Source organism: Chinchilla lanigera, unplaced genomic scaffold, assembly GCF_000276665.1.
Source record: "Chinchilla lanigera isolate Chin_1 unplaced genomic scaffold, ChiLan1.0 scaffold00077, whole genome shotgun sequence".
In the NCBI taxonomy this organism is placed as follows: Eukaryota; Metazoa; Chordata; class Mammalia; order Rodentia; family Chinchillidae; genus Chinchilla; species Chinchilla lanigera.
The window spans coordinates 10841440-10867409 of NW_004955478.1; the positions used below are offsets into that span (position 1 = coordinate 10841440).

Here is a 25970-nt window from a genome sequence, read left to right on the forward strand (position 1 = left end):
GATTTATTGCAATGACCTTGCATGCTGGACACTGCAAGTAGAATGGCTAAGGAAAGACAGCTAGGCTGCTGATTGCCACTAGCAAGCAGATGTGCCAGGATCTGAACACAGATCTTCTGGATTCCAAAGTGTGAGTTCTTCCTCTCCACATGGCTATGTCTCCTCAGGTGCAGGTAAGTCAGGGAAAGGTTACTCCACTTTGTGGATTCTGGGCAAATGGATGTAATCTATCTCAGGCGACACATCAAGATCAGATTGGAACCTGGGTGTCCCCTGGAACTGACAAGTATTTCTAGAGCCCTCACCCTGTGGCCAATAATGGGGGATGGGTGGAGGTTGGATGAGGCAAAGCAGAAGCCTTCAGAGACGGAGGGTCTGGCAGGAGAAGTCAACCCCCAAGTCCCTTCTCCTGCCACACTGCCTTCCCAGCATGCTCTGGGGTGCCACAGCTTCTGGGGATCTGGGACAAGGGGCTCTTTTCTGAAAAAGAATACCAGACAGTGCTTATTTCTCAGCCCATAGTTTCTCTGTTCTCAACTCTGCAGCCCTGCTGGAGGCCACATTTCCTTACTTGGGGTCCTCAGGAAAGGAAACAGCCCTGGGGGTACCTTCTTTCCCCTCTTCATCCCAGTCCTAACATGTTTCTGGGGCCCAGTGTCCCTGGACCTGGACTCCAGCTGGCTCTGAGCAGTGACAGATGCTCATCTCCACAGGGGGCGGCAGCTTCCCCCTTACCAAGGGATTTCTCACCTGCCTTCTCCCTTGAGCCTCACAGGCGGTGCCCCCTCTTCTCTTTCACAAGAGGGAGGCTGCCGCGTGGGACGGTTAGGTAAAGAACTAAAGGCCACAGTGCAGCAGGCTGAGGTCTTTGGCCTCCCTTGCTCTTTCTGTCCTACACCACCTTCAGCCTCCCCCACCCGTTAGAGCTTTTCTGCTCCCTCCTACAAACGGTAAACCGGTTCTCAAACAGGCCCTCGGGCCTCTCCACCTTCAGCTGCTCGAGCTGCCACTCTTCCTGGGGGATCAGGGCTTGTTGAGACAATCACTAGGCCGGTTTCCACCCATGGAATCCCCCTTTAAAAAGCGTTTAGCCATATTTGCACACAGAGTATCTCTCCATATTTATTTTGTGAACCACTTACGAGACCTTTGCAGACATTGGCAATGCACTGGGTAGCATGATGCCCTAAACACAAGGACATCCTGGAGTTTTAACACTGATGCACTATCTGCAATACCATCCATCCTCATACCTCCCCACTTCCCCCTCAAAATGTTATGTGTGACCTGGGTCTGGTCTAATCCCAGCACTTGAGAGGCTGAGGCAGGAGGAGCACTGTGAGTTAGAGGCCAGCCTGGACCACATAATGAAGCCCTGTCTCAAAAATTTTTTTTAAAAAATGTCTTTTATGATATTTTTCCCCTTGGTCCAGGATCCACGCAAAAATCAGGCATTGCATTCTGCTGTGATGTCCCTGCCGTAGTCCAGAGGAGCCTCTCTTTACTTTATTGGTAGTTGAATGAGCTCAAGGCAAATGTCGTACAGAACGTCTCTCAGCTGAGGTTGTCTGAATGTTTCCTAAAATTCCAAGAAGCTGCCTGAGTGTCCTTACCCGTGCATATGGCCACTGAATGTCACTTTGTCCTCCCATTGGTGATCTTGGATTTCATTGCTTGGTTAAGGTAGTTTCTGCCAGGTTGTCCCAGTGGAAAGCCACCTCTTCCCTTTGTGGCCCATGACTCACCCCCTGGGCGGTGCTTTGAGACCGTGGGAAGATCCTGTTGCCCAACAACGTTTTACCCAATAGCGGCAGCACCCACTGGTAACCCTTGCCCAGATCCCCCAAAAGTGCTGATTCTCTAATTCCACCACCTCTTCTCCTTATTAGTTGGCATTCTTCTATGGAGATGAGCTTGCTTTTCTTCCACACCCCTGTGAAATTCCTTTTTATCTTCACAAACACTCTTCAGAGTAAGAACTACAACTCCCACTTCGCAGACCAAAAAACTGAGGTTTAGGGAGCTTAAAATATCTGCCGAGTGAGTGGCAGAGCCACAGTTCAAACTTAGGCCTTGCTCGTGCCTGAGCTGTTACCTGCTGTACGCTGGAATCTTCTCCAATTGCTAGGTTGGGTTGCTTCTCTGATGACTTTGCTCTGAGCAGGGGTCGAGGGGACTGTCTTCTGCCAGTGAGATTCCTGAAGCAGATGGGAAAGACATTGAGGTGGGAGGGATTTCCTGTCTTAAAAATCATGCATCAGACTTGTTCTCCACCGCCTTGAGCCCTGCTCCCTCCTCACCACCCCAAAGGACCTTGTCCCTACTGGCCCTGTTCTGGCCATGTTCTTGCCGTGTTCTGGGCTCTGTGGAGTGTGACTATGGTGACCCAAGTCCTGGAGCTACTGAGATGGCCCTCGGGTCAATTCTTCTGCTCCTCAGACACCTGAGGACATATACAGTAATCTCCCCATGTGCCAAGCTTCCAGGTAGGTGAATATGGCTGTCAGCTCAACACCAAGCAAGCCTGCCAGGCCTGATTCTGGAGAAGGGCTGTAAAGGGACATTCAGGAAGGGGAAGGCAGGTGGGACGCTTCCCCGAACTCCCCATCCTTAGTCCATACAAACTGTCGCTTGGGGCTCCCTGTAACTACTCACGCAGCCACATGATGGGTCACCTAGGCGTATTAGACGTGTGACAGAGTGCTGGGTGGCATGACCACGAGACCTGTGCTGGCCTTCAGAGAGACCGCAGACAAGGACCTCAGCACTCAGAGATGTCCCTCTGTGAGTCCAGTTCCTGGGGAACTCTTAGGTCGGGGTATTTCCTTGTTAAGTAGTCAGGGTGGCAGCCCCATGGGTACATACAGCCGTGATTGCCATTTCATGAAACTGGACTCGGAGTGTGCTGGGCCATGTCCAGGGCCGCAGAAAATAGCTGGGCTGCAGATCCGACAGCCTCTTCCTGCCTCTTTCCTAGGAGTGAAGGGCAGGGCCTCCAAGGCCTGGGGACCCAAGCAAAGGGTCAGGGAGGAGCCAGAATTCAGCATGGCCGGTGAGCTCCTTCCCATCCTGAGGTTGTCCTTCTCCTCCTCTCACCTCCGCCTTCTCCCTTGCTTCCCCCTTGCCCCCCTGCAGAGCAGGGGCTGACTGAGTCTTGGGTGTCTTGTTGCCCCACTCCCACCCCCAGTCCCCAGGGGCTATGGGGCCCGCATTCCTCCCTGGCTCTCTCAGGGCCATTAGTGTGTTTACGCTAGCTGCTCAGGGGAGCCACGCTGGACCCCCCACCAGCCCCATGTGGAGAGTGGCCAGTTGAGCGATGGAGTCCAGTCAGAGCCACGGCAGACTTGACCCGTGGTCTGAATTCCTGCCCCCTCTGCCTGAACAAGCCCAGGGTGGCCAAAGGCCTGGGGAGCAGTGGTAGTTGTGGACCGGGGCTAGTCCACAGCCCCTTCCCGCACGGCCCCTCCTGCAGCTGACAGCCTCTAATCTCAGCTGTCTTCGTGCAGCCAGCCCCCAAGCCTGGGGTCACCTGACGCGGACACATTTTAATTCACAAGCTGATTTCTGCTTGTTGGCAACATGTCATTTCTGAAATTGCTTTCTCTGCCCAGAGGCAGGAGATGTCAGAGCGCGCAGGTGTGGCAGCGGTGCCGCCCCCACCCCACCCCCACCTCCAAGTTCAGGAAGGATTAAGGGGTGTGGGGGGCACACATGAGCTCCTCAAACTCTGCTTCTCATGTTTCCCTAAGGGCTGGAGGCCAGGGATGGGGGATGCTGGGAATGGCCTCTGTTCTCCTCTCTAGCCTGAAGACAGAGGGCTGAGGTTTGGTAAAAGAACTCACTCGCTGCTGCTGCCAGGGACAATAGCAACACAAGCTGCTTTCAGCACATTGGACACAGGTGCCAGGCACTTGGCAAAGTCCCTTTCTCGGGCACTGTTATGTTTGAATGTCAAGACAGATCTCCAGGGCCAGGGATATAGCTCAGTGGCACAAGCGCCTGCCTGGCAAACGCAAGGTCCTGAGTTCAATTCCCGGTTCCCAAAAAAAAGACAGCTCTCTAAGTTGGTATCATTCCTACTTTCCTGCTGAGAAAACTGGGGATCAGAGAGGTTAGATAACTCACCTGAGCTCACACAGCAAGTATAGGACAGGGCTAGGACTCAACACAGTTCTATGCCTACAATATCCATAGTGCAACCCAAACAGCTTTTTGGTCACTCTTTTACATTTCCTTATGCTCTTGCCTACCCCTTGGTTAGCAATAATTGTCTCTCAGTATTGATCTCCGTTGTGTTACTGGATGAATGAATGGAAAGACAAACGCATAAATCACCTCGTGAGTCTCACTGTCCATGTTCTCTCCCGTCCCCATTTCCCTCTCCAGCAGGGTCCGGCTATCGCAGGCTTCCTGCTGCAGCGGACACCTCGGCCCTTTCTGACACGCTGACGCCTCACTTCCCAGGCTCCTGCCCTTTTTTCCCCTCCCTTTCCTTCCCTTCACTCCCTGTCACCTCCCTTTTACGGCTCCCAAAACCGCTGGCTGCCTTGACCACCAGGAATAAGGCTGCGGGGAAGCCTGGACCTGGAGCTGGCACAGGAGGAACCAGCTGATCCCCTGGAAAGCAGCCCGCTCGGCCCCTGACAAAGCAGACACACGGGCCTTCCCGCCTCTCAGCTCTGCCTTCCCCGAGGATGAGCTGCCCTTCCCTGCCTGTCCTTCCAGCTCTTCTGAGGACCCGCAGCTCTGTGCACTTGTCCCTGGGCCTGGGCCGGAACGAGGGATGTGGCCCGATTGGCTGTCTTCACCTGCAGTGGTTATACTGGCATCGAGCATTAGCTTTCATCCAGATCCTTCCACAGCTGTCACCTCGTTCCACCGCTGGCGGAGCAGCACCGGCGGGGAGAGGGTTGAACGGGAGAAGACATCGAAGATCAGGGCAGAGGAGGCCCCCTCCCATCTTCCAGAGGAGTAGAGGGAGGCCTGTGGGGAGTGGGGGCATGGATCAGTAGGGCTCCCCGTATCACTGCATCATTGGGGTGCTGTTGGAACGGGGTGAGGGTTGGGAGACACAAGGGGACTTTCTGTGAGGAGATGCCCCCTTTCCTGGCCCACAGCTCTTCTCTCTGTGGTGATTCATGAAAGCTACTGCTTATGTTCCCACTTAAAATCACGCTAGAGCCAAGCATGGCGGAGCACCCCTGTAATCCCGGCACTCAGGAGACTGAGGCAGGAGGATCGCTGTGAGTTCAAGACCAGCCTGGGCTACCTAGTGAGACCTTGTCTGAAGAAAAACAAAAAAGAAGGGGACAAGGAGGAGGTCCTCTTGCAATAGGGAAGGGGTCCAAGGAAACAAGGGTGGGGGGTAAGGGAGAGGGAAAGGGGCAGTAAGCAGAATGAAGAGATATGCCACCCACAGGAACCTCATAACCTCAATGAGCATACACAGTAGATGCCATGACATGAGCTAAGGTTAAGAATACCAACAAGAATGAAAATCGGGATAAGGGAATTAAAGAAGGAGGGAGGGAGCCGGGGAGAAACGGGGAAGGGATTAACAGAAGAAACAAGCTGTCGCCTATACATGTTCCCACTCCCCAACATGACTGTAAACTGCATGGACTGCAAGCATGTACTAATAAAATTTTTCTTAAAGTTAAAAAAATTACGCTTGAAAAATGAAATCAGAATTTAGTTCACAGAGGAAGGTCAAATGTCCACAGAGGGGGCAGGTGGTCATTAGTAGATAACAGTCCCCCGTGAACATGGCCTTGGGAGTTAGAAAGAGCCAAGCCTGCACGTCACCTTTCTTCTTGGAGCCACCTTCATTTAAAAAAAAACAAAACTATATATAGCTATCTCTCTAAGTAGGTCTCTCGGATGGATACATGGATAGACAGACAGACAGACAGACAGACAGCATACGCAGCACTCCTATCACATGCCAGGCACCGTGCTGTGCCCTAGGGATGACGTAGTAATGAGGCAGGCACGGTCCCTACTCTTGAAAGACAAGAGACAGATACACAAAGCATCACCACTCAGTGTGATAAAGTGACAAAGTTGGCAACCTGCTCCCTGGGGCAGGAAAACTCAGTGGCTGGGGAACCCGGGTGGGAAAGCAGGAGGATTCTTCAGGGTGTCCCTTGTCATTGCTTTTGAATTCTGAGCCACATGACTGTATCACACTCCCAAACAGATAACTAACTAGGACGAATGAAGATGAAACATGATGATTTTTAACAAAGGGAAAGTTGGAGGTGCTTAGGGGGACAGCGGTGGGGTGGAGGGTGTGGTGGGGGCAATAAGGGAGGAGGAGATGAACTCAACCTTGCAGGGCTGCTGGGGAGATTAGAGGGCATCCCGAGAAAGGGCCTTGTGTGCACGGCGGCCGTTGCTGTTACTATCCGTCAGCCCCGCAGGGCCCAGGGAGAGCGAACACTAATGCTGCCTCTGACTCCAGTGATAGATTCCTGGTCTCTGGGAGCCCCATGGTGACAGGAACTCCCAACTCGGCTTCGGCTTCTTACTTTCCACCAAGCAAGCGCTAGGTGCAGGAAGGAAGAGAAAGCTGAAGCTCAGGGGGTCCCGTTTAGGGGGCCCATGCTTCTCCTAAACCGTGCCCCATCCAATGTGAGGCCACAAACAACCACTGAGGGGCTGAGGGTTCGTCTCCCGTCACAGACCAAGAAACCCGGAAAGGGATGGAACCCTTCCCTCTTGCAGGCCCCAGGCCGTGCAGCATCCATAGCAACGGGAACCAAAGCTCCTGAGCGCCAGTGATGCGCCAGACGTTCTGTGTGGATTGACTCCCTGTCCTCACGGCCGCCCTGTGGAACCAAGGCCCTGCAATCACTGCCCCCATTTTATAGAGGAGAAAATGAGGCATGGAAAGGTTAAGGGACCGTCACAAGGTCACACTGTCAGGCTTCCGCCCCAGGCAGCCTCTCAGCCACTTCCTGCCTATGTCTCACGATGAGACATGCCTGCCTGGCTTTTCCTCACCGTGGGAAGAGAACCATTAATTCAGACTCATCCCAAGCTTATGAACCACGCCTAGAATGGATCTGTGTCCTAGTTTTTGAACCCTGATGTTCTGAAAATCCAGTTTCCAGGCTGGCTAGCTGGTCAGAAGCTGACTATGTGTAAATGCAGGACTGGGTAGGAGGGTGTCACTTCCTTAGAGGGCACCCTTTGGATCCTCTTCTTTTGGATCAGGACCTCTGAGCTATGAACACCTTACCCAGCAGGAAGAGCTGGTGATTATGTCCATCGTCTTCCTTCTCAGAAGATAGTCAAACTTGTGTTTTACCTCCCAGATCTATCCTGGCATCGGTGGGCACCAGCCAGGTAACAGTGGTCAGGACGTCCAACTTTATGGGCAGGGCTCCAAACAGTCCTTCCTCCCCTGCTGCATAGCCCCTGGCCCTTCTTTATATTTATCTTGAGATTGCATCTCATTGACTTCTAAGTGAGGCCTTTGCCTTCTAGAAAGCTAAAGGAAGCTTCCAGGAATAGCCAGCCCCCAGCCTTGCTGCCTGGATTGGGATTCTGTACTGATGGACCTCCCTGTGCCTGAATTCTTACACCACCAGTAAAAGGGGGATGGTGGTATTAACACCTGCATCAAGAGCATTGCGCTTGATAACCAAGAGCTTCCAACAGTGCCTTGTACGTCATCTTCTCTAAACAAGCATCAGCTGCCAGTATCGTCACCACCATGGCTGTGATCAGGTGATGCCGTCGCTGGCAGCCCCTCTCGTGCGGCTCCACTTGGAAGCCCTGCCCTGCGCAGGTCTGCTCCGCGTGTCTTTGTCCTTCATCCCTCCTCCTCCTCGCTCCCCTTCTCTCCCGCCCTGTCCCCGCTGCTCCTGCGGCCCTTTGCTGGCTAATAATGCTGCTGTCAGTTCAGATTAGAGCCCATTACGTTCCTTCATCTCAGCTTAACATTTTTGTGGTTTCCCATCTCTGCCTGAAGTGCTCCATGGAGGGCAAGGGCTGCCCAGCTGGAGGGTGCTTTGGGAGGAAGAATGTGTGTCTGTGAGGTCCCCTGGTGGGCTTCCCTGGATTCCTGCTGATGAGAGGAGACAGATTTGGGGGGACAGAGGGGAACGGCCCTCCACGGCTCCGGCCATCAGGAGCTGACACCCTGAGAGAGGGGAACAGGAGCTCTTGAATCTCCGCACCATTGCTGTGGACTAGCCCAGCGTGACGGCAGAAGGTCAGACAGGGTGTGGTTCTGTCTTGGGAGAGTTGGGACATCTCCCATGGCTGGATCTTAAAGGCTGAGCAGGAGTCAAAGACAGGAAAAGAGGAAAGTCATTCTGGGCAGGACTAGCTCATCGGGCCGGAGAACCATTCTCTGCAGGGGCTTCAGGGTCCTCAGACTAAATGATTTTTTTCTTTCTTTCTTTCTTTTTTTTCTTTTTTGAGGTGGGATCTCACTATTTAGTGCAGGCTGGCCTTGAACTCACAGCGACCTTCCTGCCTCAGCCACCTGAGTGGTAGGATGACAGGCGTGTGCCACCAGGCCTGGCTGGTTTCTGTTTCTAGTGATGGAAATGCCAGCCTGCAGAGCTTCAGATCCCCTTTCACGGTTAGCGGCTGGACACGTGACATGCCTGCTTAAAAACCTTAGCTGTTCGTGCCCAGCTCCTCAGCTCCCCACTGTTCAGCCACCTCCCAGACCCATATCTCTCATGCCGCTCAAGGTCCCTAGCCCTGGCTGCATGTGACATCTCTGAGCCTTCCGCTGTGCTAGTCCTGCCCAGAATGACTTTCCTCTTTTCCCCTCTTTGACTCCTGCTCAGCCTTTGAGATCCAGCAATGGGAGATGTCCCAACTCTCCCAAGACAGAACCACACCCTGTCTGACCTTCTGCCATCACACTGGTTCTCCTTTATGCCTGCACTGACCACCCTGAAGCTCGGCACCTGACTGCCCGTCTCCCTCTCACCCCCGACTGGGCTGTGAGTTCCTTGTGGACCCGGCCTGGCCCTCACCCACCTCAACTCCAGAGAAATTTCTTCCTTTTGTCCTCTCTTCCTCCCTCCCTTTATCTCTTCCTTCCTCCCTCTCTCCTCCTCTTTCAACACTTACTGTCAGGAAGTATTTATCAGTCCTGCTGTGGTAGGCCAGGTGCTGGGGTTCAGGGATGAACAAAAGTTTTCATGGAGTTTACAATCCAGTGGGGGACGTACGTAACCAAAGACTCACACAATTAATCAAAAAATTGGAGAACTATAGGTTCTGGACTACAGTTCTACAGTCTAGGACTCTGATTTCTCCAGGAAAGACTTGATTATGAAAAACAGTGTACTCTATTCAAACCCTTCCTAGTATCATGCTGGCTGGCTTCTCCAACTACCCATGTGACCAATGCAGTTTTAGCTTGGGGCCTTTATGGTCATTGTGGGTGAAGGGTGCATGTCCGTGGGACAGTGTGTGTGAACAGGGCAGGCTGGGTCAGTGGCTCCTTGACTTAGGAAGTTCTTTATAAACACGTCACTTGTGGGATCTCCTCACCATAAGGAGAGGTGACAACAACTATCAAATTCTGAGCTGAGACTGCAAGCCTAAAGAAAACAAAGGGGAAAAGCTCTGGTCTCTATACGCTTCTAGAGAGATTAGTGTGGCAGTTAGCAAGAGAGAGAAGCAAGGGACCCAATGCATTCTTCTGGCCCAAGGCAGACCCTTAGCAGGCATAGCTGGCTAGGCAGGAGCTGTGACTTCCTGGTGGGGCTGTGAACCTTATGCTTCCAGTGTCTCTGCGGAGGTAGAGATGGCTTAATGGACATCTTTATTAAGAGACAAACAAGACTCCTAGTACATCTGGACTAGCACAGCTGCCTGGCCTGCTTGACACCACTTCCTTATGGTCAGTCTGTTTGTGGCATTCAGCAACCCAGCCTCCACCCATGCCTTGGTTTGACCTGGTAAGTCCATGATACCTACCTCCATCCATCCTCCATGATTAGTAAATTAGCTCCCAAGATTTGGAAAAATGCCTGCTACGCCCTCTTAAGTGTCACACAACCAACACTCACTCATTGAACACCCAGTGTGTCCAAAACACTACTGACTTGCAGGGCCATGTTGAAGTTACCCCGCCTGGATTGCTCAGCGTCCATTACTCTGGTTCTTTAACCTTAGCATAGCAAGCGTACAGCGCCGACCATGCCGCCCTATCCTCTAATGACTTACAGCCTCACAGGACTGAGTAGATAGTAGTGTGATCGACCGACGTCCTTTCCTTCTCTGCACCTTGCGCTCCTGCTCAGCAATGACAAGGAAGGTCAGACTACCTGACCTTGGGTCCTTGCCACACCTCGTGTACTTCCTCTATAAGTTCTACACACAAGGTCACTGGGTGATCTGTGGGAGTCATTAAGTCCCCCAAGACAGGTGCCAGGAAACCTATCAATTGGGTAATTAGGCTTGCCCGACCCTGCATCTCTTGAGGGAGCAAATTTTGACTTCAGCTGCCCTCCCCACTGTGGTGGGCAGAATGCACGGGCGCCGCAGGGGTCCCCTGGTGGAATGTAGCCGTGGTGGGCTCTGGGACAGAGGGCTCGGCCGACAGATCTAAGGCTGCCGCAAGCCACCAGGTCTCGGTGGGGCGGGCTGCCGGCCTCCCTCCTGTGGAATGACAAGCCCCACTCCCCCCACCTGGCGTTTAATCTTTAATGCAGCCCCAGGTGCCCCGGGGCAGGACCCATCAACCCACCCGCTCTGATAAAAGCGATAATTAGCTCTTTTTCAACTTTTCCCTTCTCCCCCCTCCATTCTGATGTGTGAGCATTGGGAGGATTCCAGCTAATGGCCCTGCCTTCAGCCAATTCTTGGCCCATGCAGACCGGAATGTGCAGGGTCATTAGCTGGGCCTCCCGGGCAGGGACCTGTGCTCAGGACGTGCTGGCCGGCTGGTCTGGGGTGTCCCAACCACCATGAGCGCCTGGCCTCCGCAGAGCAGACCTGCCTGGACCTGCTGGATCCCAACTTCCTCCATGGTAACCTCTGCCCGCACCTCAGCAGAGCCCACTGGAAGATGGCCTTAGGTTTCCACGGGGGCAGGCCAAGAGGACACGGGGCCATCCGTCCCCAGGCAGCGCCCTGGTCCCAGGCAGGGAGCCCAGCCTGGGTTCAGCCACCGGTCATTTCGGAGGCTGCTGGCTGGGATCTCCCGCCCCCGCCCAATCAATGACTTATAATAACTAACTGGGACATGGAGCCTCCTCCCTTACAAAGTGCTTTCAGATAGCTCTGCCGGGAAGGAGCTGCAGCCTGGGCTCAACCGCACACGCTTGAGAGCTGGGCTGCCCCAGTCAACCCGTAGCTTCTTCATCCGTGTTACGAGTAATTGACTCAGGGCCACACGCAACTCCCCCATCCGCGAGGCAAGGGTAGTCGCAGTGGTGTCTGTCTTGTGTGCTGTTGTAAGGGTTAAGTGAGCCGATGCCCTGGAAGACTCAGCATTGCCTTTACCATGCCCTTGAGTCCCTCCACAAGCTTCTGTTTCGCAGGGGTTCAGATAGCTGGTGACTGCCCTAGATTTTATCTTCTGAACAGTCGACTTGTCCAGTCCCTCGAGGCAGCTTTACATACAGGTCCCGTAATTCCCATTTTGCGGAGAAGGAACTGATAAATGGTAGGTACAGCAAGATGCTTCCTGCTTCTCCGAGATGCCTGCCTTATTTGATGGAGTCTGGTCCCAGGGAAGCCCCGACACAGCTGCGGCCGCCTGAGGACTGGGGGCGGGGAAAGAAGCCGAGCTAAACCTGAACTTGAGAGGCTGGAGCCTGGCGCTAGCAGGTTCTCAGAGAGACCTCACGGAGGTAGAAATGGCCCTGGCTGGGGATGAAGAAAGGCTGAGTGCCTGAGGTCGGTGCCTGAGTCATGAGTTAGTCAAGCTCTGTTACGGCCGCCTCTGTTCTGCCTGTCTCCCTGCCCTCAGACTGCACGCCCCTTTCTCGTGACTTTCTTCCCACTGCGAGGCAGCACTTGCCACTGGGCGTCCCGTGTTCCTCCTGGAGTCCAGCGTCCAGCTGGGAGGGGAATGTGCAGAGACAGAGACATATAACATTGGCCCGGATACCTCCTTCTGGGTGCAGGGAGGCTCATAGATGCCTGCTCATATAAACGTTGTGGGAAATAGATGGGGTGAGGGTGGGACAGTGTGCTGGACTTTTTTTTCCCCTGAAGATGTAGGGTTCAGTGTAATGCAGTGGTGTGTGTAAGATTGGGATAGAGAGAGAAAGGAAATGCTATAGCCGGAAGTTTTCACTTGGCCAAGTTTTAACAACAAACAAGGAGCAGTTTGTGGCCAAGCAGCCAGTTTAGGAGAAAGACAAACAAGCTGAGAAGTGAGGCTGGGTTTACCAGGCTTCACCTGGGGTGAGGGAACAAACAGCACACTCCATCTTTCGTTTTGTTGCCCTCAAACACTGAGTAGTCAACCTAATAATCAGCTCCCCTTTCTTGATAAAGAAAACCCTGGTGTTGATCACATATCTAACCTCCCTTAGGGAAGGCATCTCTGCCTCCATCTCAGAGGCAACTTCTGACCCACGTAAGCCAGGTGTAGGAAGCCTTCTTCCCTTCTCAGAGATTAACTTGGGCATAGGCAGGTGATGGAGCTCGCTATGCCAGATGAAGGGAGGATCTACTAGGGATGGTGGAAAAGATCTCTTCTCTTAAGAAGGACCACAAGAAGAAATTATTCCTTCGGTGCCTCAGTTATTTACAGGTTGGCCTCAAGTTTGTGGATGTGTGGTGGCCACACTGCTACCCTGCGGGGACCTGGAGGGTACCTGGAAGATGGTCAGGCAGAAAAACTGAAAAGAATCTGAGAGGTCAGTGATGCTACTGAGCCCCCACTGACCTATAAAAGTGCCTCCCTACCTCCAGCCTTCCCGTTTTGTGAGATAATCTCGTTTCCTTCTTATTGAAGCTACCCCAGCTAGGGCTGAGTGATGCTATCTCCTCTACTGGAAAACAATTGGAAACAAGGACCACAGCCTTCTCCGTGGATTTCCAGTCTCCAACACCAAATCTGGCTCATTATGGGCTGTAGTGGATTGATAACTGGTGGTCAACTTATAACCCCCAGCTGAACTGAGTGAATGGTGCTGGGTGTGGGAGGCCCACCTGAGGACTGTTGTCAGCAGCATAAGAGGCAGACCTGGAGAAGAAGAAGAGGGCTGTTGGGAGCTGAGAGAAGCTGTTGGGAGCTGAGAGAGACCGTGAGGAGCTGGCTTCCTGATGAACTTGGCTGTTTTCATCCTCCGAGGAGCTCGGGACCTCGCTGGCACTGAGAATGGCTTCAGTTCACTTTGGGGAGCTCTGGTCCTCACTTTGAGCATAGCTTCCTGGTTCCGGAGGGGAAGATGGTGCATTGCCGGCCTCCTGGAAAAGCTTGCTGTGTTGGCTTCCCTGATGGGAACTCGGCCATCCTGGTCATTGGAGGAGCTTGGGACCTCACTGTTGCCGACGATGGCTGTGGTACCTTTTGGGGGAGCCCTGGTTCTTCTGGGCGTCGCTTCCTGGCTCCGGTGCGGATCCCTCAGCCTGCTAGCACAGATCCTTCTTCCTGCTGGCACAGACTTTGTAGATTCCACCACTGACCTTTGGGCCTTTCCAGAAGATCCATGAAACAGGTCCGCATGAGTCATTGTCACGGGTTCTGGGCCTCCAGTTGGATTCATGGGAGGCATTGTTATGAGCTCTGGGTATTCAGCTCAACTCGTGTAGGACATTGTTGTGGGATCCAGACCCTCAGCTGGATTCCTTGGTCTTAGTGTGTGGACAGATTTCCTGCACTCTTTTGTATACTGTTCTTTGGGTGACTTATAAATAATCATATAAAGTATGTGTCCTGTATTATGTTGTTCCCCTTGCAAAATAAGCCACCCCAAACCAACACATGGGCCCTCAGCAGATCGATGGATGAACAGGTGGACAGATAGATGAATGGATGGAGCTCACGAGCTCTTACAGCAACTTTGTCCCAGCATCTGTTCTTCTGGTTCTCACCGTATCCTTGGGCAAGGTCCGAAAGGACTGAACAGGTATAAAGTTCTCAATTCAGGAGACCTTCGTGAACCTCCACGTGGCACAGGCCCAGCTGTACTTGGAGCTGAGCGGAAAAGTTGCACTTTACCAGAAAGATCTCAGCAAAACCCCCTTGCCAGGCTCTCATACAGAACTCTGCCTCTCCCTTGAGGAAGGTCACTCCCACCTCTCTGGGGCTCCTTCCCTGGATGGACCTCTGCTTCCCAACATACATGCAGGAGCTGCTCAAGCCCACCATAAAGGAATCAGCTCTGAGCTATTGGAGCGGGTGTCCATGCGTGCCAAAGCCTGCTTCTACTTGGATAAAGGGGCAGACTGCACGGGCAGCCTATGCCACAGAATCTATAGGTCGTCTGTGAGAGAGCACTGGGAGAACTCTCCAGCAAGAGTGACCAACAGCTGGGGGGCACAGTGTCCCGCAGCCCCTGTGCTCTCCGAGTGTGTGTGTGTGTGTGTGTGTGTGTGTGTGTGAGGATCAAGTGCCTGTGAGTGTCCAGCTCTGCAGACCAGGGTTCTCCAAGGGACCTGCTCCAGTGAGAAGGAAAGGGGACCCCACCCTGCAATGACGGAGAGGCCAGGCCATCTTTCCACAGCATCTGGGAGGAATGGGCAGGGCCGGATGTGGGCTGCTGACCTTCTCCCTTCCTCTCGCAGAGGAAGCTCCTCCTGCGCCACCTTTGTGCTGCCACTGGGTGGTTACAGATCATTCCCTGCCTGTCGTTCCCTTCCTGAGCAGCAAGGAGCAGCTCCCAGCCCAGCCCAATCTCCAATCCTGAGAGACCCAACCCAGGAAGGTGCTCGAGGCCCGGGCCAAGGCCCCGGTACGGGTGGGGTGGGAGGGAACACCCAGGGGTCCAGTCCAGTCCTCCCCCATCCCATCCCCTTCTGGAGGGTGGCTGCCTTGCTTTCCCTGCAAGAAAATAGACACAGCGTCACCACGTACTGTCCTTAAACCAGGCCCACAGATGAATAATGAGCATCTCTGGCCTGAGAAGCTGGCAGGTAAGTTTTCTTCACCACAACACTCCTGTAACACTGTCATGTGCCCTTTATAAATAAGAATAAATGTAAACCTCCCAACAAACCTCTGAGAAAGGTGCTATTATTACACCCAGTTCACAGATGAGGAGGTTGAAGCACAGAGACGTTAAGCAGCCTACCAGGACTGCCCATCTAGTAAGTGGCAGGACCCAGACTTGAATCCAGGCTGCAGCATACATGCTCTTAGGTAACACGGACCCCCGCCTTCCAAAGGTACGAAAATAAAAAGCAATGTCTGAGCACCGTGCATACGCCAAGCACTGTGAACAAGTCCTGTCTGGGGCCCACACAGTGGTTGGGTAATCAAGGTCATCCTACGCAGGCTCTCAGGGAAACGGGAAAGCAGAAGACAGAGGGGCAAGTCCCTTCTAATGCAGGCGTTGTGCTATTCCAGGTCCTTCCGAACATGCAATTTCATTTAGTCCTTGCAAAATACAAGTCAGAAAACTGAAGGTCAGAGTAGTAAAGCAACTTCCCCAGGGATACACAACCAACTACTGGTCCAACCCAGCTCTCTGATAGCAAGGCCAGGTGGCTTTGTACTACACCACGATTATACTAGGACCTGTTAAGGAAAGGGAACCCCAGATAATCCAAGTAGCCTGCCGAGCACAACGGTCAGCAGGAGGCTGAGTTAGGATTCACACACAGACCTGTCTGATGCCTCTCTGAACAAAGGCCGAAGGCTTGGTATCCTTGGCTCTACTATTTTCAGGATGCCAGGCTCCCTGTAGGAGTCTCCTCAGAGAGAAAAAGATGAGGAAAGTCCACGTCCTGGTCGCACCCGGCAGACCATGGCAGTGAATACAGCAGTCCCCCATATAGATGCCTGACACTATGGGTGGAACAGAGACGTGGATTTACTGTGCCATACTTTCCCTATGCATAGAAACATCTAACAAAATTTGATTTACAAATTAAGCACAGTAAGAGATGGAAAACATCAGTATAGTTATAACAACATAATGCAGCAAAAGTGACTTAAAACATAAATTATTTATATCTGAAAATTTCCACTTAATATTTTTTGACTATGGTTCACCTCAGGTAACTGGAATTTTGGAAAGTGAAGTGGCATAGAAGTCAAGACAAGTGTAGTAGTCAGACTTGTGGGCTCTTGGGGGGTCAGGAAGGTGAGCCAGGTGCAGGTGCCGGGCTCCTCGGGGATTATGGAGCTCTGCTGGAATCTGGGGGTCCTTCCTACTTTCCAGCGTCAGCCGTTGGCATAAGCAAGGCCTGGAGACCCTCTGTGCAACTCAGCTCCCCTGATTTAAATGAAAACAAAGTAATAAGTGTGTGCCCCTCAACATGTGTGCTATTTGCTTTAAAGCAGGGACAAACAAAAGTGCTCCTGGACGGAGGGTAGGTGAGTTTGGTCTCAGCACACTGGCAGAGCAGGTGGGGGGGCCAGCCCAGGGCAGGTTGCTGTCCCACTAATCCCCCGCCACTGGAATGTGCTTGATTCTTGGAGCTAAGCTTTTGGGGGTGGTGAGCTACAGAAGACCCTCTTTAACAGCCAACCATCCTGGTAGGTTCTGGCCCTGCTGTTTGTCGGTTCTTGATGGATGAGCTCCCACCCGCCTGTGGAAGCTTATGTCCCTCCTCCTCCGCACCCCCTCACTCTGTGAGGTCTGACTCGTGCTAGGAAGCCTGTCAGTGTTGGGACACGCTGGCCCCATGGCCTGCAGCAGGAAGGAGGCCTCTGAGGCATACCTGCTGTCTGGCCTTCTCTTTAGAGGGCTCTTCTCGCCCCATGCCTCAGGGTCCCGGGCGCTTCCCTTTCAAAGCTGCAAAATTATCGCCAGCTTGTCTCCGGGAGGCCTGAGACTCGGGGAAGGGAGGAAGAAGCCCTGACTCCTGGCTGGGAAGTGCGGGTATGGGGCTGGCTTTGCTGGGGTTGAGTGTGGGAGACAGGAAGAGACAGGCCAGTGGCTCAGTGATATCAAATGGGGCCTTCGTCCCATCAGTGGCAGGAACTACTAGACCACCCTGGGGACAGCTAGGAGTTCAGCCGTGGGCCACTGAGGCCCTGTGACCCCTGCTGAAGGAATCCTGTTGAAGCTGAAGAAGCCAGTAGCAGGGCGAGTCCCGAGGGCCAGCACCTCCATCCCCCTAAGTGAGGGGCTCCTGAAATGTGCCCGGGTGCTTTGCTCTGGTCCCAGACCTGAAGCCCCATTCACCTCCAATAGCAAGACTGCCTTGATTTCCTTCTTCCGTCCTCCCCCACCCTGACTCTGGGCCTCAGGGCCCTCAGAGGAGGCCGAAGGGAGGGCTGTGCAGGCTGGAGAGCGGGGCACTCAGCGTGTGCATCAGTATGTGCTGGCCTAGGTGTTGGGAAAGAAGTGCCACTGAGGCCATGCTCTGCGCTCCAGGAACCTACGGTCTCCTGAGAAGACAGCGGTGTTCTCCGGGCCAGCCTCGTCCAACGGCAACACAGCATGAACAACAAAATGGAGCCACGCATTTTAATTTTAAATTAATTTTAAATTTTAAAGCCATATAAAACAGGAAAGAGAACTGACATTGAGCTCCACGGAGACAGCGCCGGGGCAAGTGAGAGCGGAACAGGCGCTGGGCGACTCTGCGCCTTGCTGAGAAAAACAAGTAAACATGGGCGAAGGAAATCCTAAGGAGCCCAGAGGCAAGAGTTTGCACTCCTTGCGCAAACATGCCGCGAGGAGCACAAGAAGAAGCACCCAGATGCTTCCCTGAACTTCTCAGCTTTCTAAGAAGTGCTCAGAGGGGGGCCTTGGTGGCTCAATGGTAGAATTCTTGCCTCCCATGCGGGAGACCCAGGTTTGATTCCCAGCCAATGCAATGCTGACTCCCTCCCTGGGTGGCTCAGTGGTAGAGCTCTTACTTTACATGCATAAGGCCCACGGTTCAGGGCCTAGCAACACACACACACACACACACACACACACACACACACACACACACGAAAGTGATTGGAGGGGTGGAAGACCACGTCTGTGAAGAGAAAGGGTGTGGCAAAGGCGGACAAGGCCTGTTGGGAATAAAAAACGAAATCTTAAATCCCTCCTAAAGGAGAAACAATCTGAGCATCACCCAAAAATCTCCTTTGGGGGTGTCGCAAAGAACCTGGGAGAAACGTGGAATAATACCGTAGCAGACGGCAAGCAGCCTTAGGAGAAGGCTGTCAAGCTGAAGGAAAAGTTCAAAAAAGAGGAAGACATCCCTGCCCACAGAGCTAAAGGAAAACCTGACACAGCAAAAAGGGAATTGTCAAGGCTGGAAAAAGAATGAAGACGAGGAGGAGGAAGGTGAAGAGGACGAAGATGATGATGATGAATAAGTTGGTTCTAGTACAGGTTTTTTTTCTTGCCTATAAAGCATTCAGGGGCTGGGGATTTAGCTCAGCGGCACAGTGCCTATCTGGCAAGCTCAAGGTCGTGAGTTCAATTCCCGGTACTGGAAAAAAAACAAACCCTCCCCCCACCCCCAAAAAAAGCATTCAACCCACCTATATACAACTCACTTCTTTTAAAGAAAACAGTTGAAATATAAGGCTGTGTAAGATTTGTTTTAAACTGTGCAGTGTAAGGGGTTGGTATATAGCTCCCGCCTGGCAAGTGCAAGGTCATGAGTTCAATCCCTAGTACCAAAACAACGAAACAAAAAAAGAATGGCAATCATTAAACTCTACCGTGTCTTTTTTGTATAGTCAACATACTACTGAACATGTCTTTTTTTTTCTTTTTCCCAGTATCAGGAATCGAACTCCCGACCTCACGCTTGCCAGGCAGGCGCTGTGCCGCTGAGCTAAATCCCCAGCCCCCTGAATGTGTCTTTAGATAGCCCTGTTCTAGTGGTACTTTTAATAGCAACTATCCTTGCCTGATACAGTGTGGGGGTTATAAATTGGCATAGAAATTTAAAGCAGGTTCCTGTTGGTGCACAGCACAAATTAACGATCTATGGGGATGGTAGTTTTTCATCTTCAGTTGTCTCTGAGGCAGCTCACATGAAATACCACTCTAATTGCAAAAAAAAAATGTTGCAGCAATTTTGTTGATATTCTGAATGCTTCTCAGAAAATATGATTTTTTTATTGAAAGAAAGGAAAAAGAAATGGCTGGATAAGTCCTTGGGTTGGATGTCTAGCACCACTCCCCAAAAACCCAAGTGAAATTAATTTTAGTAATTTTTTAACCCCATACATCCAAACTATTGTTTCAACATGAATAAACACCAAAAGCTGAGTTACTTCTCGTTTCTTTGTCCCGCTTTGGGAGTCAGGCTATTTGTGTACACGCAGCTCATTGCAATTTTCCCTAGTCACATGTGGCTCGCCACCAGAGCCTGGTGCAGGTCTGGAGAGTGTGGCTGAGGCCACGGCCATGGAATCTTCATTTCAAGGGAAGCACTAAGAACAGGGGGTGCTTGGGGAAGGGTGGAGAGGTTCCCTCTCGGCAACTTTTGGGTCTAGGTGGGCTTCTCCTCCGTCTAGCAAGGCGAGGGCATCTGGGTGAGGGCAAAGTTCCTGAGCTCTGGCTCCCTGCCTGTGATTCAAAAATCTCTGTCCGCAGGCCCTCCCCTGCTGGTGTGTTGTCTTAGTCACTTGCTCCTGAATACAGGACGCCTGCAACTCAAAGGAGGAGAGATTTATTTTGGCTCACCCTTTTAAAAGAAATTACTCAACACCCCGCCTCCCACCCCATTGCTGAAACCCTCAGAACCCAGGGGATAGTAGAGAAGAGATGAATGGGGATGACACAGGGGCTCTGAGCGTGTTCCGAACAAGCCCTATGGGACTAGAATGGAAGACTGCTAGGTTGGCGCCCTGTGCCAGGTCCCACAAGGTTGTCTCCTGCCACACCCTCCCCTCCACACTGGCTTGCCACACTTGTGTCAGCTCCTTGTTGAGCACTGAGCGCTCCAGTACACCAGACCCTCAAAGCATCACATGCAAGTGGCTCATGTTCTAGGGCAACGGTGGCAAACCTACGGCACGTGTGCCGCAGGGGGCTGTTTATACCATCAAAAGCTCTCAAAGGTTTGCCCTCACTGTTCTAGGGTAAGGCATCCTCTTCCAACATGCAGATGGATTGATTTCTGAGCACACGCCCTTAGCCCACTGCCTGTCCAACCTGGATTACTTGAGCAGATTCAGTGAACCCCATGAAGGATCTCTGGTCTCATTTGGCAAGGAAACAGAGACTGAGCCTGGCTTGTGGGTGTGAGCCAGTCTGGGGAAGACAAAGTTCAAACCCAAGTGAGCACTAGCAGGGAGCACTGATGGTCCCTGAACAGGAGACTGGCATGCACACCATGGTATCCGAGGCAGATGAATCTGAAAATAAGATGACGGAGGAGCCAGCTGAGGCGGAGGGCAAAGGCTGGAGGCAGGAACCTGTCAGAAGGTCCTGGAACAACCACTATGACAATAAACCCTCAAATCATGTGCAAAGTCCTTCCATTCCCCCTGTCATTTAACCCTCTTTCAACTTAGTGAAATACATACAGTGGAAACTACTACCTCTGTCTTACAGATAAGAAACTGAGGTTCTGAGGAATTATGCAATTTGTCCAAAGGGCCAAACCCCAAATCAAACTTGGGTTCTATGTATCACAGTCCTGAACACCTTCTACTTCTCTTTGTCTTAATGGTCCAGGAGAATGGAGCCCAAAGGGAAGACACAGAGAAGCCTGTCTCTTCTGACCACAGAAGGCTCCCTGGAGAGGCGAAGCAAAGTCAGAGGAAAGCAGAACTCACCTGATCCACATGCCCCAGAGGTCTTCGCACCCAAATGCTGATCTGCCCAGGCTGCACATAAGTGGGGCCTGAGTTCAGATTTCAGCTGGCCACTCACCTACTGTGTCACTTTGTGTATTTTACTCACCCCTTGGAGCCTCAGTTCTCTACAATTAAGATACCTGTGCACAATAAACCTTTTGTAAGGGATGGATGAGAGTATTCTTCTTAGGAGCCCAGAAACACAATTCTCACTCAGTCTTCAAGTCTAAATGAAGCCAGCCCACTGACCAGGACACTACCACTCTTTCCTGCAAGTGCCCCATACTCGTGTCACCTCTGCCTCCCTCCAGCCCTTCCCTATGATGTCCTTCCTGTTCCAGGTGGCACCGAAGAGCAGGGGGCTCTGAAGGCATTTCTCCAGTGTAGGAAGGGCTCTCTAGAAACTGCGCTGAGCCCTGTGAATGCCAATGACTACGGGAATCATTTAGCAAAGGAAAGGGCCAGACCTTTGCCCTAGGCCTGCTCACAGATGATGGGGTTAATCAGGAATCTTCTTTCCCTCCCTGGTGGCTGCTGGTAGGGATTCAGCTCCCCAGTGACCAGGGGACACATTAGTCAGTGATAAGTGGGGCTTTCCAGCCCCTTTTATCCTGTTTACAATACACTGGCTTTCCTCAGACAAAACCTTTCTCCCTTCGTCCTGCTCCTGGCTGTTATGGCTACATGAGACAATTTGCTGATACTCTCCACAGAAGGTAGCTTCCTGGGAGACCCCTTTCTAACTCTTTAGCTCCTGGGGCAATATCCCTCCACCTGTGGATCCTAGAGGGGGCCATAGAAATGCTTGTGTTTCTCAGCTCATCACAGCCTTTGAATTAAGAACTCCATCCTTCCTGTCCCTTCAGCTTCAGTCCAAGGGGTTAGAGTGCAAACCCTGAGGTGTGGAGATGATGTTTCTCAGACTTTGGTCAGAGGTCACTGGAGCGGTTATTGCTGCTCAAAGTGGAAGTAATCCAGAGGTATCCTCTTTATCTGTGACAAGGCCCTCTCCGGGTCAAAAAGGCAGGATGATAGAACAGGTGCCTGGAGGGTGGCATGTGACTGCACCCTGGTCCTTGTCCTCTTCTACCACTAACCAGCTTGGTTCACTTGGGCAAGAAAGTCAATTGCAAAAAGAAAAAAAAAAAAAAGGAAAGTTAATTTCTGTGAAGCTCAGTGTCCCTGTCTGGACAACCACAGTGATTATATCAATCCTGTACCCCAACATGTGGCTGTGAGCACAGAATAAGTGACTGTGAAAGTGCTGTAAGAGGAGACACTTTAGGTAACTCTCTGCACTGATCTCAAGTGACAACTCCTTCAGCAAGAACAGCTCTACTGCTGAGTGCAGTTTTCAATCACCTAAAAGTCAGCTTGCAAATAATTCTGAGTTTCTGGAAGGCCAAGCAGGGAGAGTGAATTGATTATATGGAATGTATTCGAGGTAACAGATATTTAATAAGCACCTACTTTGTACCAGGTTCTGAGTGGCTTCAAGGATGAAAGACACATTTCTGCCCTCAGGGTGGTGGACAGAGAATTGGGACACCTGTAAGGAGTACCAAGAGGGAGTGACAGGTGCTAGTGGGAACAGAAGAGAGGTTGTAACCCAGGCAGGGCATTGAAGGTGTTCCCCAAGGCAGGTGAAGTCAGATCTGAGGCTAAAAAAATGCATGGGTACTGCTCAGGCCCAAGGCAGAAGGAGGTATCCGAGGTACAGAGAAGAGTGTATGGGAAGGCCAGAAAATGTCAACAGAGCTGCAATTCTCCAGTAAGGATGGGGAAAACGGTCAGGGAAGAGACCAGTTAGGAGGCTCTGTCCACCAAGATGAGGATGTATTACTGTATTCTTGAGACACCAAGGAGCTATCAAAAGGCATACCGTGTCTTATACATCAAATCTGTGTTTTAGAAAGATTTCCCTGGGCAACACTGAAGAGGATGCATAGAAAGCTGAGGGAGTGGCTGAGAGATGACGAAGGCTCCTTAACCAGCTTTTACAGTTCCGTACTGAGCGCGAGACATATTCACAGTGGGCACCAATCATGCAAAGTGGCAATGCACGTTGGGACAAGTGGAGCAGGCAACAGGAGTGGCAGGGTTCAGGGAACATAGGATCACAAGGTGCACCAGGACGACCAGGACGAGGGAAGAGAGGGCGTACTGATGGTTTGGTAGGAGGGGCAGCAGAATCATTCCATGCAATCTGATTAAGAGGGCCATAGAGACCCAAATGGCTTGAGAGACAGGCATTAAGTTTCATCAAAGTGGATAGACCAAAAGTCTTCTTCAGAGAGATGTGTTCCAAGTTTATCACACCATAAAGAGAACAAACAGGCTAAGCTGGTGTCCCAAATCCTGGAACTCTAGAACCACAGGTTCATCTCTTGAAGTTCAAATAAAAGGCAGACACATGAAAGTATCATGCTGATTTTCTGGAAACACTATTTATGGAACAAAACATAGTGTCCCATCACCTGAGGACGAAAGCCCTCCAGACGTTCTCCGCGTCACAGTGTAGGGGCAAAGTGTTTTTCCTATTTGCAGCTTGATTATCCCAGAGTTATAGCTGCACCTTCTTCTACTACAGAAATCCTCTGCCCTACCCAAGAGGGACTGGCTAAACTATACTCTGGCTCTGCCAACCCCTTTCTTGCTTTACCTCTGTACTCGCCAGGAACACCTCAGGCCTGCCTCTCCGTCCATCTCCTTCCTTCTTATACTTAAAGATATGGCTGAAATCACATCTCTTCTGGAAAGCCTTCTTTCATCATTGTAATCCGAAGGAGTCTCTTCCTTTCCTGCATCCTGAATTGTCCTTACTACTCACACATTCATACGCTATCTTGCGTTGTTAGTATTCATAAGCCCTGTACCCTCTCATCTGGTCAGATCATAACTTCTTTGAGGTGTAATGTGACATAACAAACCGCCTCAAAATTCACAGGCTTTGGAATCGTCCATTTTACCATATTTCTTTTTTGTTGTTGTTGTTTTTTCTGGTACTAGGAATCGAACTCACGACCTCACGCTTGCCAGGCAGGAGCTGTGCCGCTGAGCTAAATCCCCAGCCCCCATTTTACCATATTTCTTGCTCTCATGGGACAAGGACTTAGGCAAAGGGTCAGGTGGGCAGTTCTATTTCATATGGTTCTAGAGTTCCAGGAAGCCTAAGAAGCTAAGTCCTAAGAACCCTGCAGCTTCTGCTCAGCCTTATACAGCACTAGTTTGAACCCTGAGACACCGTGCAAAAAGCTCATCTGCCTTGAGGCCATCATATTAGAAAGGCCTTGTGCAGGAACTCGGTTCAACATAGTAAAATGGAGGGGTTTTTTTGTTTGTTTGTTTTGTTTTGTTTTGTTTTGTTTTGTTGGTACCGGAAATTGAACTCAGGACCTTGTGCTTGCCAGGTAGGCACTTGTGCCACTGAGGTGTATTCCTGACATAAAATGGATGGTTTTTAAAGCCTCTGAATTTTGAAGTATGTAGTCTGTTATGCAGCAATAGACACCTGGCCACAAAGAGTTTGTCATCTCAGCTTCCAAAGGAATGGAACTAGACTCCACTTCTCAATGGGAGCAGTAGGCAAAGAACATGAAACTGTTATTCTCCTACAAAATTCCTCTGAGACCTAGGCAAGCAAGGTGCCTCATCCAGGTCTCAGGCCAGGTCCTCAGGGATGCAACACTTTGGAAAGTTCTTCTTGAATTTTTCTAAATCCCTCTTCTGTGGCTTGGGTCATCCCAGTCTACTTCTCTTTAGGGTACCCTCTCTGACATGCCACTCCATCCATGCTCTTGGCCATATGCTCTGAAGAGCTTCAGGACTCATGCCTCCTGGGGTTGTCTAGTGCAGCCTGGCAAGTAGATTATTTCTGCTGGCTAGCACAATATTTCCTTTATGGCACTGCACATTAAGATGGTAATGACTTGACACATTTGGGAGATTCCCATTTATACCGGACATAGGAGTTCAGGATTCCAGGCCACTATTGGTCTCCCGCCAACCCTAAGCATTGAGCCATCTGTCTGGGTCAATACCAGGGGTCTTGCCAGTCTGAGTAATGACCACAGTGCTGCCTCTGCCCTAAAGAATAGTGGGAATAGCAGCATTCTTCATCCGCATGGAGCTTCCTACCTCCAGCTGGTACAGGTCAGCCACCCCAGTCCCTCTACAGGTTTATACCATGTGCACCTACAGAAGCAACCCTGTGTGTTATTTCCATTTGAGACTGTTACTTCAAATGCCAACTAGCTTTTATGACCAACATCCTCTCTTACCTTTGATCAACACAGTGACCTCATGAGCTATAGGGATGGCCTGAAGCTGTGCCAGGTGAGGGCCAGATATTCCCTGCATGAACGGGACTTCTCTTTTTGCTCCAGCCAGTTTCAGTGTGTGGAAGTCAACGGTGCAGGCAACACTGAAAAAGATCAGATTCCAGGAACACAGTGACTAAGAGCTAAAAAACGCAAGAGAAAGCCCAGCATGGCGGTGCACACCTGTAATTCCGGCACCCTGGGAGGAGGCAGGAGGATCAAAAGTTTAAACTTTTCTTGGGCAACTTAGTAACTTAGTGAGACTGTCTCAAAATAAAAAATTAAAAAATGGGCTGGAGATGCAGCCCATTGTGAAGGCTACAGTACCCCAGTAACACACACACACACACACACACACACACACACACACACACACAATCAAGGGAAGACATGGTTGCATGAAACATTGCTGCACATTTACACGACAAAATTCTGAATGGTAAATTTTTATTCATGTTTTCCTGCATACTCTCAGCAAAACTTGCCATTGGTTTTATCATTAACAAAGCAGGGAAGCCGTGGGCAGTGAAGGACATTGGAGCATCACGAACAATGATGTAACCTACACTTAATAAATAGCATGAGGAATTGAAGGGATGAGAAGCACTACATGGATCGACATATACAGGTTCTAAAAAGCGAAGGCCTTCAAAATTTGAGTGGGATCTGCCTGCCCCACTGCACAGGGATACTCTGAGAATCAAAAGAAAATTGTAGACATAAGATTTCCTTATGTATTCCTAAAAATTCCTGAGAAATTTGTTTCTATCCAACCTCTGCAG

The 25970-nt window shown here is 51.3% G+C and overlaps 1 protein-coding gene across 5 annotated transcripts in view; it reads right to left on the reverse strand.

Annotated features, from left to right (window-relative positions):
- Positions 1-71: 71 nt before the first annotated feature.
- LOC102018726 overlaps positions 72-25970 on the reverse strand; it is a 27419-nt gene continuing 1520 nt past the window's right edge. Inside the window, exons 2-5 of one of the 5 annotated variants that reach the window (XM_013503217.1) lie at positions 25150-25292; positions 4809-4983; positions 2096-2198; positions 72-480 (exon numbers count right to left, since the gene is read on the reverse strand). In XM_013503217.1, the coding sequence (XP_013358671.1) occupies positions 361-480; positions 2096-2198; positions 4809-4983; positions 25150-25292 (541 nt within the window). In that variant the 3' untranslated portion in view covers positions 72-360. Of the gene's footprint in view, positions 481-1108; positions 2199-4808; positions 4984-16130; positions 16377-18926; positions 19715-25149; positions 25293-25970 lie in introns of those variants that run through there. The other 4 variants (XM_005402275.2, XR_001230851.1, XR_001230853.1 and 1 more) reach the window with 4 other exon arrangements.